We start from the raw sequence: 15,556 nt of genomic DNA, 5'->3' as shown, positions 1-15,556 counted from the left end.
TTACTTTAACCTGTTAATGATGTACTTAATATAAACACTAGTATATATTTTTTTAACATCTTTATTGGAGTATAATTGCTTTATACTTTATACTGGTGTATTAGTTTCTACTTTATAACAAAGTGAATCATCTATACATATACATATATCCCCATATCGCCTCCCTCTTACGACTCCCTCCCACCCTCCCTATCCCACCCCTCTAGGTGGACACAAAGCACTGAACTGATCTCCCTGTGCTATGCGGCTGCTTCCCACTAGCTATCTATTTTACATTTGATAGTGTATATATGTCCATGCCACTCCCTCCCTTCTTCCTAGCTTACCCCTCCCCCTCCCCATGTCCTCAAGTCCATTCTCTACGTCAGGCACTGGTATATTAAACATTACAGTGTCCACATATCCAAGATTATTTACCAGTCAATCAAATTAATATTAGTTTAAGATCTTAGAGTTAACTGAGGATCTGGCAATTAAAATTTAATTTCTTATAAAGTCATGATTTAATAGAAGCGTTATAAGAATTCATCTTGTAAGGGAGGAAAAATATTTTTTCCTCTACCTTTCTAATTTCTCAAGCTCTGAATTTTATTACCTCTGTAACAAAAGACAGATTAATAAGAGAAAAGCACAGCATTAATTTAATGTAAGTTTTATGTAACACGAGAGCCTTCATTTAAAAAAAATGAAGACCTGAAGAATCAGTTAAACCTGAGCATTTTTTTAATTAATTTTGATGAAAAATGGAAAGTTGTGGAGAAATATGAAAGGACAGAAGTCATGAGGAAAGTGTAGTAAACTGGGGGAAACTTAGCAAGGCCTGTTCCTTCAGATTCCTCCCTCTGTCCCTTCATCTTCAGAGATAAGGATGCTCCTTTCCTCTGGGCATAGGGAGGGCACCTCTAACATAAGGGTTTTTTGCCGTTTTTCAGGGGGAAGTCAGAAAGTCCTTCCTGCATGTACTATTTCTCAAATTCCTTCAGCTTAAAATATTCACTATGCCAAATGCCATATTTTGGGGTAGCATGTCTTGAACCTCATCAGTCTCTTTTCACAGAGACATTCCATATCGTCATCCCCATATTTAGATGAACACAATTTAGAAGGTTCAAATTAGGATTTTTTTAATAAGAAAATAGGGAATTCCCTGGCAATCCAGTGGTTAGGACTCCACACTTCCACTTCCGGGGGCCCAGGTTTGAACCCTGGTCAGGGAACTAGGATCCCACAAGTCGTGTGGCATGGCCAAAAAAAAAAACCTATTAAGATTTTTTATATATGTGTATGTATAGCTGATTTACTTTGCTGTACAGCAGAAACTAACACAAGGTTGTAAATCAACTGTACTCCAATAAAAATTAATTTTAAAAAATTTTTTTAAATAAGAGTTTTTAAGAATAGAAAAAAAAAAAGCAGAGAGACCCAAGGCTTACATAACTAGAATGTTATACTAGTATAACTTTCTTACGTGGTAGTAAAGTTAGGAAAAAGACATAGGACAGTTTTTAAACTAAAATTATTAAATCAGTCTAACATGTCCAGAATCATGATAATAGAAATAGAATATGAATTTTTTCTAATACAATTTGTAAACCTCTGTATTTATAAACCAAATTCTTAAGGACTCCTTAGATTATGTTTAAAAGCTCTGTATGTTCCTTTTTCTTTCTTACATCCAAGCAACCAAGGCAATTAATTTAACTCTCAATTAAAACTTTTTTTTCAGAGTTTAATTAAAAGCCATTTAGAATAAGACCATTCTCCATTAGAGTTTATAATCTGACTTTTCTCACCTTTTTTTGTGTTAGGTCTGTTTGTCTGGACTATCTAGGTATTTCTAAGGTGTGGCCATAATTAATTAATGTCCATAATTAATTAATGTCCATAATTAGTTAATTACATTTTCCAAAAGAAGGAGAAAGTAAGGATGTATAAGGAAGCTGTTTGCAATGGATATGGTAATAGTTACTGACCTATAAAGTTCTAATACCTTCTCTTTGCAAAGAGGAGAAGTCTTAGATGCAGACAAACCCATTTCAATACATTAAAAAGAGAGAAAGTAAGTTATTACAACCAGTCTTAGGCCCTTTGACAGTTCCATCAAGACCATCAAGATAGAATTAAATAGGATTATTCCATCAAGGTAGGATTAAATCTCTGAAGAACAGAAACAAAGAGAGAGGTCTCTTAAAATAAACTAAGTGATTTCTCTTTTAGACAAATAAGACAGAGAATTTCCTCAATACAGGGTTTAACAAACTTGTAAATATTTTGTATTTTTATTAAAATTTCATTTTGAAGCAGTGCATAACAATAAAAGTGATAATCATTGAATATTCTGAATTGTATTCACCCTTTATTCTAAAAGTGCTTTCAAGTGAATAATTGTCATGTCAAAAGTACTCCAAAATGACCACTGCAATTCCAAATTTTCCTTGATGAAACTATGCTTTCTAGAAAAATAAATGCAAGAAAGATAAAACAGAAGCCAACTTATGCCAGGAGAAGTACAAGTTTATTATTAGATGAATCCATGAATTCATTAGCTAAAAGCCAGTCAACAGGGAAAATATCACTTATATATATCTAAAGTCCTTAAAACTAAGGCTGAGAATGGAACTGGAGGAATCAGACTCCCTGACTTCAGACTATACTACAAAGCTACAGTAATCAAGACAATATGGTACTGGTGCAAAAACAGAAATACAGATCAATGGAACAGGATAGAAAGCCCAGAGATAAACCCATGCACCTATGGTCAATCTATGACAAAGGAGGCAAGGATATACAATGGAGAAAAGACAGTCTCTTCAATAAGTGGTGCTGGGAAAACTGGACAGCTACAGGTAAAAGAATGAAATTAGAACATCCCTAACACCATACACAAAAAGAAACTTAAAATGGATTAGAGACGTAAATGTAAGACCGGACACTATAAAACTCTTAGAGGAAAACATAGGCAGAACACTCTTTGACATAAATCACAGCAAGATCTTTTTTGATCCACCTCCTAGAGTAATGGAAATAAAAACAAAAATAAACAAATGGGACCTAATGAAACTTAAAAGTTTTTGCACAACAAAGGAAACAATAAACAAGACGAAAAGACAACCCTCAGAATGGGAGAAAATATTTGCAAATGAATCAACAGACAAATGATTAATCTCTAAAATATATAAAGAACTCATGCACCTCAATATTAAAAAACAAACAATCCCATCCAAAAATGGGCAGAAGAGCTAAATAGACATTTCTCCAAAGAAGACATAAGATGGCCAAGAAGCACATGAAAAGCTGCTCAACATCATTAATTATTAGAGAAATGCAAATCAAAACTACAATGAGGTATCACCTCACACCAGTTAGACTGGGCATCATCAGAAAATCTACAAACAACAAATGCTGGAGAGGGTGTGGAGAAAAGGGAACCCTCTTGCACTGTTGGTGGGAATGTAAATTGATGCAGCCACTATGGAGAACAGTATGGAGGTTCCTTAAAAAACTAAAAATAGAATTACCATATGACCCAGCAATCCCACTACTGGGCATGTACCCAGAGAAAACCATAATTCAAAAAGACACATGCACCCCAATGTTCATTGCAGCACTATTTACAATAGCCAGGTCATGGAAGCAACCTAAATGCCCATCGACAGACGAATGGATAAAGAAGATGTGGTCCATATATACAATGGAATGTTACTCAGCCATAAAAAAGAACAAAATTGGGTCATTTGTTGAGACGTGGATGGATCTAGAGACTGTCATACAGAGTGAAGTAAGTCAGAAAGAGAAAAACAAATATCGTATATTAACGCATGTGTGTGGAACCTGGAAGAACGGTACAGATGAACCAGTTTGCAGGGCAGAAGTTGAGACATAGATGTAGAGAACAAACGTATGGACACCAAGGGGGGAAAGCGGTGGGGGGTGGGGGTGGGATGAATTGGGTGATTGGGATTGACATGTATGCACTGATGTGTATAAAATTGATGACTAATAAGAACCTGCTGTATAAAAAAATAAATTTAAAAATTTAAAAAAAAAACAAAAAACTAAAGTTGAACCCTTGAGAGCTAACCCTAAAAGTCAGCAGGCCAGAATGGGGAGGTAGATCTCTCTGAAAGCCAGTTTCTCATACATAAACAAAGAAAAGTTCTTACAGACACACAACAATGTAGCCAGTTGACAAACAAAATGGTTAGTAGCAAATCAACACTTTAGCAAACCAACACTAAGGAAAACAAAAATCCTTACAAATTCAGTCAGATAACCAAAAAGTCCTAGGAATCTTACTCTTAGAGCAGAAAAATTTTCCATCTACCCTTCTAGGTTCTTTGGCTAATCTAATAATTAAATTGACATAAGGCAGATCAACAGGAGAAAAGTTTAATTTTGTACATACAGGAATCCCATAAAAATATGAGACCCAAAGGCAGTCAGGCAATTGAGGCTTGAATGTCAGTCTGAGCTAGGGAATGGGATAGGGCCTGGGGCTTCAAAGGGGAGAAGGGCAGTTCAGGAAGATGAGAAGAACAGATGTTTAGTAATCAGATGTTTGCCCTACCATGCAGGTAAGTCAGATAAAAAGTTATCTCTGGTAATGGCTCTCTTTCTGGGCCAGGCCCCCTATCTAAATTCTTTTAGGCAGTTAAGGGAGTAGTAAATGTTTTTATTGAGTCTGCTGGGTCTTGATTGCCTTCAGCTGAAAGTAATGCATGTGCCAAATGGGCACATTTGGAGGTGGCATATTCTGCTCCCCTTCAAAAACAAAATAAATTTCAGCTAACTTTGGGAGCTCAACAAAAAAGCATCAGAGTTTAATGTAAGTGCTGGACTTACCATCATAAAGACTCCCCTGAGCAAAGAGGCTCAAAAGACCTCAGTGAAGTGCAATGTAACCAATATGAGAATAGTGGTGGCATGAGGTCTTGCCTAAGTGTTGGTAGGGACCTTCATGACCATCATTGTCCTAATACAAAGGCCACCAAGGAAACCTGTTGATCATACAAAGCTGGATATATTAAAGTTTCTGAGCAAGGAAGAGCATCACCTTGAAAGTCTCAGTAGTGTCTCAAGAGGAGGAAGTTACAGAAGGATACTTACAGGATTTTGAGGACTGGGATTGGTCATGAGGTGGTTTTAAGGTAGTTAGTAAGTATGGTCTAGGCAGACTGATCACATTTTGTGAAATAGGTGAGTTGCTGAAACAATTTCATTTTATCTTTGGAGCACGAGTCCATATGGAGTTACCATGGTCTCTAATTGTCCATAATCTTATAGGACCATACAGGTCTGAACAAGCTTATGTTATAACAATTTGACTTAAGATAGTTACATATCACAGTTTGGTACAGTTTACCTGTTATGCAAGTAATCATACAGTTTTGCAAGTAGATGTGTCTATTTTATTTCTCAGAAGGGAAGAGTCTGTAGGCAAGATAGCCAATTATAAGGCTTTTGCAGAAATTCAGATATATTGAATGCCTGAAATTGAGGGATGGGGAGGGTTGATAAGAGAGTGAATAAAAATGTAGTGTCAAGGAGGAGATGGATTCCTGTGTATAAAGCAGCAAAACATTAAAAAAAAAAAAAAGATGGAGTAAGGATTAAGGATTGAAACCTTTGGGAAGATAGTGGACTACAAAAGGAAAAAAATCAAAGGCTAAATGTTTGAAAGCTGGAAATACAGTGGCACCATTGACAATAACAGAAACAGGAAATTGAAATTTAGTATGGGGTAGATAAGAAAGTAACAAGGTATCAAGATAATGGGTTATGTTTTTGTTTTCTTGTTTGTTTGTTTTGGGTTATGTTTTATTTTACTTTATATTGTATTTTTTCTTTTATATTTTAACTACAATAAGTTTCAGGCATCATTCCAGAGATGACTAGAAGTATAAGAAGCTGGAAAATAAGATTACATTTTTAAAGAGGAATATTGTGAATTTATTCTAGTGTATGCAACCTTATAATCTTCCATTCGATTCTGTATGTTTTCTTTGAAGATACTTAAAATGCACTGGAAATCCCATACCCTCACTTAACTAGCTATTATTTCATTATGTCAATTTTACAGACAAACAACTGGTTCTCCAGTGATCGCTAATTGTTCTATTATTTCTGGAACTGTGTGCAGCAAAATAACAGAGAGGAACATGAATGGCAAAGAAACCACCCTAATAACGGGGAAATCTTATTACTCAGTTGGTGGTCAGTACCCTTTGTGAAAAAACTATTATATAACCATTCAGTTTTCTTTCTGCAGCAACTTGTCTGATTAATGGAGTTTAAAAGCTGCAAGCCTTGGCCTTATAAAATTATAAGTTCAATAACTGTGTGTTAATTAAGATCAGAAAATTAATCTGTATTAGTACTGCAATAGCAATTTTCCAAGCTCTGCCAGTGACAAAGGATGAAAGTGGGTTAGTGTCACATGGGATCTGATTAAGTTAGATTAGTGCAGTATTTGAAGGGAAGTCTCCCAGGTGACAGTGAATAAGATGATCAAAGTTTTTCTGCAGATATTTTAAGGGGACAGTTGTTTGCAAAGCTACTACTTTTCCAACATAAAGCCAAAGGTCCAGCCACATGGTATCACTAATGAGTCAGAAGGAAGACTAAAGGGGCTTTAGGTCATTGTTTGGCAGAACTGAGATACAAAACCCTGGGTATTGGCCATATTAACAGCCTAAGCATCTGAAATGTGCAGGCTTGCCTTCAACCTCCTAAGATAATATTCCAGATTTTCTCACTTCAAAGATGTACTTTTTTTTCATTTTGTAATTTTCTGAAATCAAAGTATATCTTAAAATTGTGTAAATTAAACTTGCATGTTGTATGTGTCTGTGTGTGTTAGGGACCTCCTACTCTTAAGTATTTTATAATCTAATAAATGTAAATCTGTGTTCACGTTATGAACTGATTCCATCCATACTAGCACCTAGGAGGAACAATATGAGAACAATTGGGGGGAATTAGGTGCTCTTTCAATATCATGTATCATAAAGAAAGGACAGAGAATTGTTTTTATTGTATATTTATCTATGTTAACTGAGTGTTCATTATCTCAGTCCTAACAACTGCCTTTCAAGGTAGTTTTATTACTATATATTATAAATGAGAAAATTATGGCATAATGTGTTTGGGCAACTTGAATCTGAACCTTATCTGAATAAGGTAGACTCTTGCTTGCTACTACGCTACACTGCTTCATTGGAACATCCTAACATAAAATAAGCTTCTTATAATTTTCTTCATTGACATATAATAGTAGATATTAAATCTCTAAAGGGTGATTCAGTTCAAAGTCATGGAATCATGGGTGTGTGCAGTTAAGTATTACTTGTTTAAGTTTGCTAATAGAGGCAAGATATCTGGCTCCCTCTCCTTCAAATAAGTTTGACTTCTTCGTTACTACTGATCCCACTTCACAAAAGAGATCAAAAGCTTGAAAGAAAAGATAAATGATCATTCTCTTCAGACTTGAGAATATCATGTCACACAGTCTCTTCCTCAAATATTCTCAGTGAAGGACAGATTAGAAAATAATAGTGGGAGGAAAAAAGAAAGTTTTTTTTTTTTAATTTGACCCAGTAAACAACCAACCAGTAGAAAGGCAGCTATCTCCAGAGCACTATTCTGTCAAATTGTAGCCAAAGCTGGTGTGAATTTGGCCTGCTGTTTAGTCACCACTTAAATTTCTGCATGTTTTTTAATTCTGGAGGACTGTTTTCTGATCCTCCTATGCTTTCATTATTTATCAAAGATCCTTTAAGCATATATCTTCTATGGGCCAGATACTGTTATAGGTGCTAGATGTGCTAAACTCTGTTTACTAGATCTATTTTTTCCCCATTAACAATAGGCAATATTATCCTAAGAAAATAATTTGTAGTGGTTTTTTTTTTTTTTTTTTTTTGGCTTTGTAGCTGCTAAATCCTGAAGATGACCTCTTACCAGGAAAGATTCGAGACAGCAATCGTTCAACCCTCTTAGCAACAATTCAGGAACATGGTTACCCCACAATCAACTTGGGAATTGTGGGAGACAAGTAAGTATTGGATTTTATTTTGAAGTTGTTATTGTACAAATATGAATTTTGGGAATACTAACTAGGCGGGATTGTTGCTAAAGAGAAAGAAATTTAATACCATAATTTTCACTTATTTCATTCTTCAGAAGTCAAAGAATTATGGAGATGTCTGTGTCCTTTAGCGATAGACATTTTCCTGGAATGCCTTTTACAATAGGAGAAATATGTTGCTCTGCTTTGGGTGTTATTCCTATTCATACTTTTACTTATGTCAAGAAAGATAGGGAAGACATGGGTGAGAAGAGTAAGAAGGAAATGTCAAAATTAGTACTAACTGATTCTTTGAAGTTTAAGTACAATTATTTTCTAGAACTTTTATATTGATTTTTGTGTTCTTATAAAACCTGAGTTTCTCCAGGCTTCACCCACTTGTAAATACAAAGGGAGGCACATTGACTAAAATTGCCCATCTCTGAGAGCATATTACCCCATTTACTAAATTAACTCAGCCCTCTGCTAAATTCTCCAAGTATTTCTATAAATTTCCAACTGCGTCTCCAGCTCCAGCTGCACATGCAATCAAAAACAAGTCTGCTCTTTCTGAGCATCCCACTTCCATGCAACACTGCTGTTCAGCCATCTTTCACCAGGCACTATTTCCAGTTCACCAGAGGTGTGCCTGCTCTTAGTAACACTCAAACAACAGCCCGCTGGAGACAAAGCTAGGAGACATATCTGAGTGATGGATGCCCTGATGTATCTGTCACCCATAATTGCCCCTTTCTGTCTTATCACCACCTTGTCACTGAGCAAAGCTCATTATGCCTGGATCCTTCTTCCCTTAAGATGAGTGCTTTCCCAGGGCTCAAATATACTCTTGAAAAGGCTCTGTCCTACCATTTCACAAGGTATGCTGGGACTCCTATAAACCCCAGTTTAGGCTCAAACTGGACACAATGTAGTCCAAATCTGGAGCACAGCGTCTTGCTAGTAACCTGAAAGGCAGTAGTTTTTATGTTAATCTCACCTTTTAAACTTCTCTTCTTTCCTCCTGATTTTTTTCTTTCTCTGTGGACACTGGAGTAGAGTCTGTGACACATATTTTCAAACATCATTTTATTTTTTTAATTCACCATTTGTATTTACCTGAAAGTTTAGTTCTAGAGAAGTCCATAGGTAAGTAACCAGCCAACTTAGAACCCATGCTGGTGAAGCCAGTGCTGCAGGTTACCTAGTATCACCCTGACCCAGTCTCCGTAGCCCTGGGAAGGGATAGAAAGAACCCAGTGAAAAAAAGCATGGAGGGTTGAATTTGGACCTGACTGGTAACCCATCCTTTCATATATATAAACTTCCAAGCATCTAAAAATTATCCTGATGCAGATACACCTTTAAAGAAGGCAAAAAGTAATTTCTGAGAGGAGGTAGGATGAATCCAAGAGTTCCAACAGCACAGAACAGACCTGAAACTCTAGGGAACAAACGCACCAGATTTAGAATTTGTTTCCCAGCCACCGCTGACTTTGGCCCTGCCTCCAAGTGCATTAATGAGCTCTAAGAACTATTATAAGGTAAAAGGTGCTTTTTGTTTGTGTGTATCATTTTTACCTTATGCTGTCTTGACTATAATTCTGTTCATTCTCTCCTCCTAATGTTGTACTTTTGTATTAAATAAAAAGCTAACTTGATATATACTATATATGCTGCCATTACCTTACTACAAAGGCCAAAACACCATTGAAAGGTTCCTATGTTGATATGCTAATATTTGATTTTCTAGGACCAGCTGTTGATTCGTTGTAGACATTTCCTAATAATTAATGTTGCTATTACATGTAACTTCAAAATGTCCCTTGAAACAACAGCATATAAAGAACAACAAAACTTATAAGCAAGATATAGGCAATTTTGAGAATATGCACATCTTTAGTATATTCTTTTCTTGGATTTAATACCTTACATAAAACTGAGAACAATTTTTTTTTAAATACAATTGATGCAAATCTAAACTTTCTCAGCCTTAGAGTGCTGTGTTGAAGAGGCCCAGAGTAAATGGTTTAAAATGCAGAGGTGGAATGTGGGAGGAAAGAATTTATAACTGTTCAGATGGAAATCTGTGCTGGGAATTTAGCAAAGGAAACAACGCACATTTAATCTGCAGCCTGTTGATATTCTGTGAAGGTTGTCTCCCTCTTCATCCTTCTCTTTCCTATATAGCCGTTTGCTAGTGAAAGCTAATGTTGTTATACAGAAGGCTCTATGTGAAGCTCTCCAGGGAAACAAGCAGGGTCACGGGAGAAACTACCCTATGTTTAAAGCAGGGAGAGAAATAGCTCAAGAATGTCAGCAAGCACAGAACCCTTACTCAGCTATGCCAGATAAGAGTAGGGAGTAAGAGTGCTATTCTTGTTATTTTTAAAAGGTTTCAGTCTGGGTTTAAATTCTGTATGATTCTACTTCTTAGCTCTTATTCTTACCACCTACCATGACTTTAACAATAAATGTTAAAATTGAAGGGTAAGACTCTATAACTTATTTGGATTGACCTGGATGAATTTTGCCTTTGTTTCTTGTACATTTCATTTAAAAAGAGGGTACAGTGGAGCTTATGGGAGGGGTGCTTCAAATACGTGAGCATTAACTATATTTTTAAAAGATTCATTTTTAACTATTATGTGAATATTAAAACACATTCCTTAGACATATTTTCTCTCATTGTGTGGAACACAATACCATTGTGGTTCCTAGCGTTTTTCTTTAAAAAGACAAATTTTTTACAATGTAAAAAAAATTTGATTGAGGTATAATTTACAATGTTATATTAGTTTCAGGTGTACAACATAGTGAGTCAGAATTTTTATAGATTATACACCATTTAAAGTTATAAAATATTGGCTGTATTCCTGTGCTATACAGTACATTCTTGTAGCTTATTTATTTTATACATAGTAGTTTGTACCTCTTAATCCTCTACTCCTTAATCCCTCTTCTCTTCCCTCTCCCCACCGGTAAACACTAGGTTTTTTTTCTATATATGTGGGTCTGTTTCTGTTTTGTTATACTCACTAGTTTGTTTTATTTTTTAGATTACACATATAAGTGATATCATACAGTATTTGTCTTTCTCTGTCTGACTTATTTCACTAAGCATGATACACTCCAGGTCCATTCATGTTGTTGCAAATGGCAAAAGTTTTTTTCTTTTTCATGGCTGAGTAGTATTCCATTGTATATACCCCATCTTCTTTATTCATTCATCTGTTGATAGACTTTTAGGTTACTTCCATATCTTGGCTGTTATAAATAATGCTGCTATGAACACTGGGGTACATGTATCTTTTCAAATTAGTATTTTGGGATATATACCCAGGAATGGAGTGGCTGGGTCATATGGTAGTTCAGTTTTTAGTTTTTTGCGAAGCCTCCATACTGTTTTCCACAGTGGCTGTACCAATTCACATTCCCACCAACAGCATAGAACGGTTCCCTTTTCTCCACATTCTCACCAACATTTGTTACTTGTGGTCCTTTTGATAAAAGCCATTGTGGCAAGTGTGAAGTGATATCTCATTGTGGGTTTGATTTGCATTTATCAATGATTAGCAGTGTTGAGCATCTATTCATGTGCCTATTGGCCTTGTGTATGAAAAAGACTAGCTTTTAAACCCAGAGATGTTCATTGAACTTGCCCAGCAATATACAAGTTAGTGGCAGAGGTGGAAATGGAATCTAAGTTTCTTGAAAGTAACAATCCACAATTCTCATTATGAAGACAAGATAGTATCATTATGAAGATATTTCATTTTAGCTAGAACAGGAAGGATAAATAGGATTTGTGTATTTAGAAAAAGAGAGTATGTTAACCAAGTAGGAAACGGAATGAACAAAAATAGAGAAGTAGAAAGAATAGTTTACTCAGGTCAGGCCAGACTGTTTAGAGTAGGAGGTTCAGGTAAAAGGATAATATGTGTAAATTTGGTAGAAATTTGAAGCCAGATTTTAAAAGGTTTTGTAATCCAGGCAGCACTACCCAATTTGGTTAAATTTGCAGCTTTTTTAAAAAGCAGAATTAACATAGTAAACCATATTTTGGAAAGATAATTTGCCCAAGTTGTATCACATGAGCTAAAGTTGGAGACCTACTAGAAATAAGAACAACAATACAGTTTGTTTATTCATTGTTCAGTTAGTCAGGAAGTATTAATTGTGTACCTATTTGAATCACCTGGAGATCTTATTAAAAATGCTGATTGTGATTCAGCAAATCTGGAGTGGGCCAAGATTTTGCATTTCTAACAAGTTCCCAAGAATACCAAGCCACTGGTTCATGGATCACAGGAAGTAACAAGGGTGTGGTAAACTTAATCATGATTCTACTATGAACTTTTAACCAAAGGCTCTTGAAGATTCAAAACTGAAATAGATATAGATCTTGTCCTTAAAATTACATGTACTGTAAATGCACTATGAACTACAGCCTAGTAATAAAGATGTTTTAGAAAGTTCCAGAGCTTATGCTCAAATTTGGAAGTAGAATTTTTAAAAAAGAGATTAAATCGAAAGACATTTTGAAGGCTATTACATAGAACAGAAGGGCGTCAGTGTTGATTCATCTTCATCTGGATTGCAAAGCCTCATCAAAATGGTATGTGTCTGTAAACACAAATAAAATGCCTGCATAACCCAGCTATTAGGTCTCTCTACCACAATTTTACATTCCTCTCCAGCAATACACCATTTCAACTTCTTCATTCTCCATTTGTAGTTTATTCTTTCTTGTTTTGGCAGCTTCTCTTCCTATGCTCATTCCCAAATGGAAGTGTCACCATGGCTCACCCTTGACCTTTTTTCCTTCTAATTCTGTATGCTATTGACTCCCAGATCTTATCTCTGTCTTGAGCTCCATGCCTAGATCCACCTGCTTACTAGGTATATTTTCTTTAAGTTCAATAGGCAGAGCAAATTCAACATGTAAAATTAAATTCATTGGGCTTCCCTGGTGGCACAGTGGTTGAGAGTCTGCCTGCCGATACAGGGGACACGGGTTCGTGCCCCGGTCCAAGAAGATCCCACATGCCGCGGAGCGGCTGGGCACGTGAGCCATGGCTGCTGAGCCTGCGCGTCCGGAGCCTGTGCTCCGCAACGGGAGAGGCCACAACAGTGAAAGGCCTGCGTACCGAAAAAAATAATAATAATAAAAATAAATAAATTCATTTTCCTTCCTTTCCTTTCTCACTGTGCCTCCCACTTCCATCTTACTCCATTTCTTTGAGTTCTTCTAGCTCAGTGACTGTGCCCACCAGCCACCCAGTCACCCGAGCCATAAGAAACCTGAATGGAAAGCTTCTGTCTCTCACTCAGCCCTATATTTAAATCCCATACAGTTTCCCTCATCAGTACTTCTGTACATTCCTATCTCTTCATTTCTACCATCCTGGCTTAGTTTGGGGCTCCGTTTACTTTTTGTCTAGGCACATGAGGCTATCCTCTTAACTGGTCTCCCTGCCTCAAGCCTTGTTTTCCTCTAACTCACCCTCTATTCTGCTACAAATATGATCTTTCCAAGGTGCCAATTATATACTTGTGGCAGAATTGGGGTTTTATTATATGTGGGTAAGTATACTCTAATAATCCAACAAACTTTTATGAAGTTATGCTATATCAGATGTTGTCTCAGTCTTTGGTACTACAGAAATGAGTAAGATAGTTATTAGTAAGAACTACAAAAAAGTTTTCAATTCTATTTCACTCCCGTCTTTCCTCCCCACCCAATCCACATCCATTTTCTCCAGCCTCCTCACTCCAAACATGCCAGTCTTTTCCTGGAAAGAGATACTAATCTTTACTTACTACCTACTATATATATAGTACTATACTACATTCTTTCACTTACTTATCTTGTTTAGGCCTCATGAAACAACCGATCCAGATAAGTGTCTTTTATCCCCATTTTGTAGATAATAATACTGAAGCTAAAAAAAATTAAATAAGCTGTTCAGAGTCATACAACTAGTAAAAGACAGAATGAGGAGTCCAACCTAGGCCTGTCAAACTCCAGGGTCTTTCTCCTTTTGCTGTACCATGCTGCCCTCTTAACTGGGCTTAGCACCCACAATTTATTAATATTAAGGTTAATAAACTAAATATTCTATATCCATTTTAATAGATAAAACCCCTAAGTAAATAGTAACTATCAATATTTCAAAAGCCAGAGAGGAAAATTTAGTTTAAATTTTGAATTAAATATTGACTGTAGGTATGAATGAATTATAAGGACTTGAGTTGCAAAATTCTAGATCTTTAGGTGATATAGAAGTGGGAGAAAAAGGCAAGAGGATTTATTACAGTAGCTCAAGTTTACTTTCTGGACCCCTAAATAAAGCTGCTTATTCACTGTAAAATAGACACCTCTCCCTTCCATAAAGAGAAAATCCCCTTCCTTTTATAATTTCTTATTTTATCTTTCCTCCCACAACTACTAGAGCCACTTTTGCAGCATTTATTACCTCTGGGTAATTTGTTATAACAAGTTCATAGTATCTTCCAGGGGGTGGGAAGGAGTGGAGAGAGGAGAATGGGAAAGAGGAGAAGAGAGCGTGCATGCAATGTAAATAATGGTAATTTGGTATTCAGATCTACATTAATTCAATTTATAAATGACTGAGATTCACAAGTGGCTACCCTATTCTAACCTTTCCCCTACTCACCATCTAAGCTCCTCTGTCAGTACTTTTAAGAGAAGGGAAGCTTTTTGAGAAGTGAAAGGGGAAAAGCCATGAACAGCAAGAAACTTTAAAAGAACAGTTAATCTCCTTATTCCCTGACTCTCAAGACCCAGTCTGTTTAGGAGAGGTGTTTTATTAAGCCCAAATATCCTCCACATTGGCTAAATGTGTTTGTTCTGTTCACTTTGCTGTACTTCTTGATAATCTAATATTTAGAGGTGCATTTGTGTTTAAAAGTATTCTACCTGAGAGTGAGTTGTTCACATGTTAATATTTAATAGTTCAAATCAGACATGCAACATCTGGGTAAATCTGCTGTCCTAAATAAACAGGAACTAATCACTTAGAACTTAGAGTTCTTTGACTCATAGGGCAAATCCTGAACAGGACCACATCAGAACCTTAGCATAGCAAGATACTGTAGGCATGGCAAGAAGTACCTTTGACAGCAGGAAAGGACTCTAGAAAGGTAGATAGGAAGATAACTTAAACAAATGCTTTCCATTTCAACATTCTTTCTTCAGTCTTCCACCTTGTTTCCAAAATTCAGGTTAATACTAAAGCATAATTCAGCAACATATTAGTAACATTATGAGCTAAATGAAGATTTGTTTTTTTGTTTTTAACTACCCTGGAGTCTTGCCCACCATCTGTAATATTATTTTTAAAGGAATGTGTTCCAGGTTCCAAACAGCCAATTTCTCATATAGACTCTGGGAACATAATCTGTGAGTTAGGAACTACCTGTGCGAAAAAAGACTCTCCTGAAGCAGTCAGCTTACTACTGACTGTATAC

General features: G+C 36.1%; 1 protein-coding gene across 19 annotated transcripts in view; it reads left to right on the top strand.

The window, feature by feature from the left end:
• The window catches only part of GPHN (gephyrin), a 617,381-nt gene that overhangs the window by 541,801 nt on the left and 60,024 nt on the right, over positions 1 to 15,556 (top strand). For all 19 annotated transcript variants that reach the window (XR_012329944.1, XR_012329943.1, XM_073800350.1 and 16 more), the window contains one exon: positions 7,932 to 8,053. Coding sequence is in view for 17 of the 19 variants with exons in the window: in XM_073800350.1 (XP_073656451.1) it covers positions 7,932 to 8,053 (122 nt within the window). In the remaining 2 variants the exon portion in view is untranslated. The remainder of the gene's footprint in view (positions 1 to 7,931; positions 8,054 to 15,556) is intronic.

The sequence above is a fragment of the Tursiops truncatus genome, chromosome 2 (genome assembly GCF_011762595.2).
Source record: "Tursiops truncatus isolate mTurTru1 chromosome 2, mTurTru1.mat.Y, whole genome shotgun sequence".
Lineage (NCBI taxonomy): Eukaryota > Metazoa > Chordata > Mammalia > Artiodactyla > Delphinidae > Tursiops > Tursiops truncatus.
Note: the sequence above shows the minus strand (reverse complement) of the source record. Positions and strands in the feature narration are given on the sequence as shown.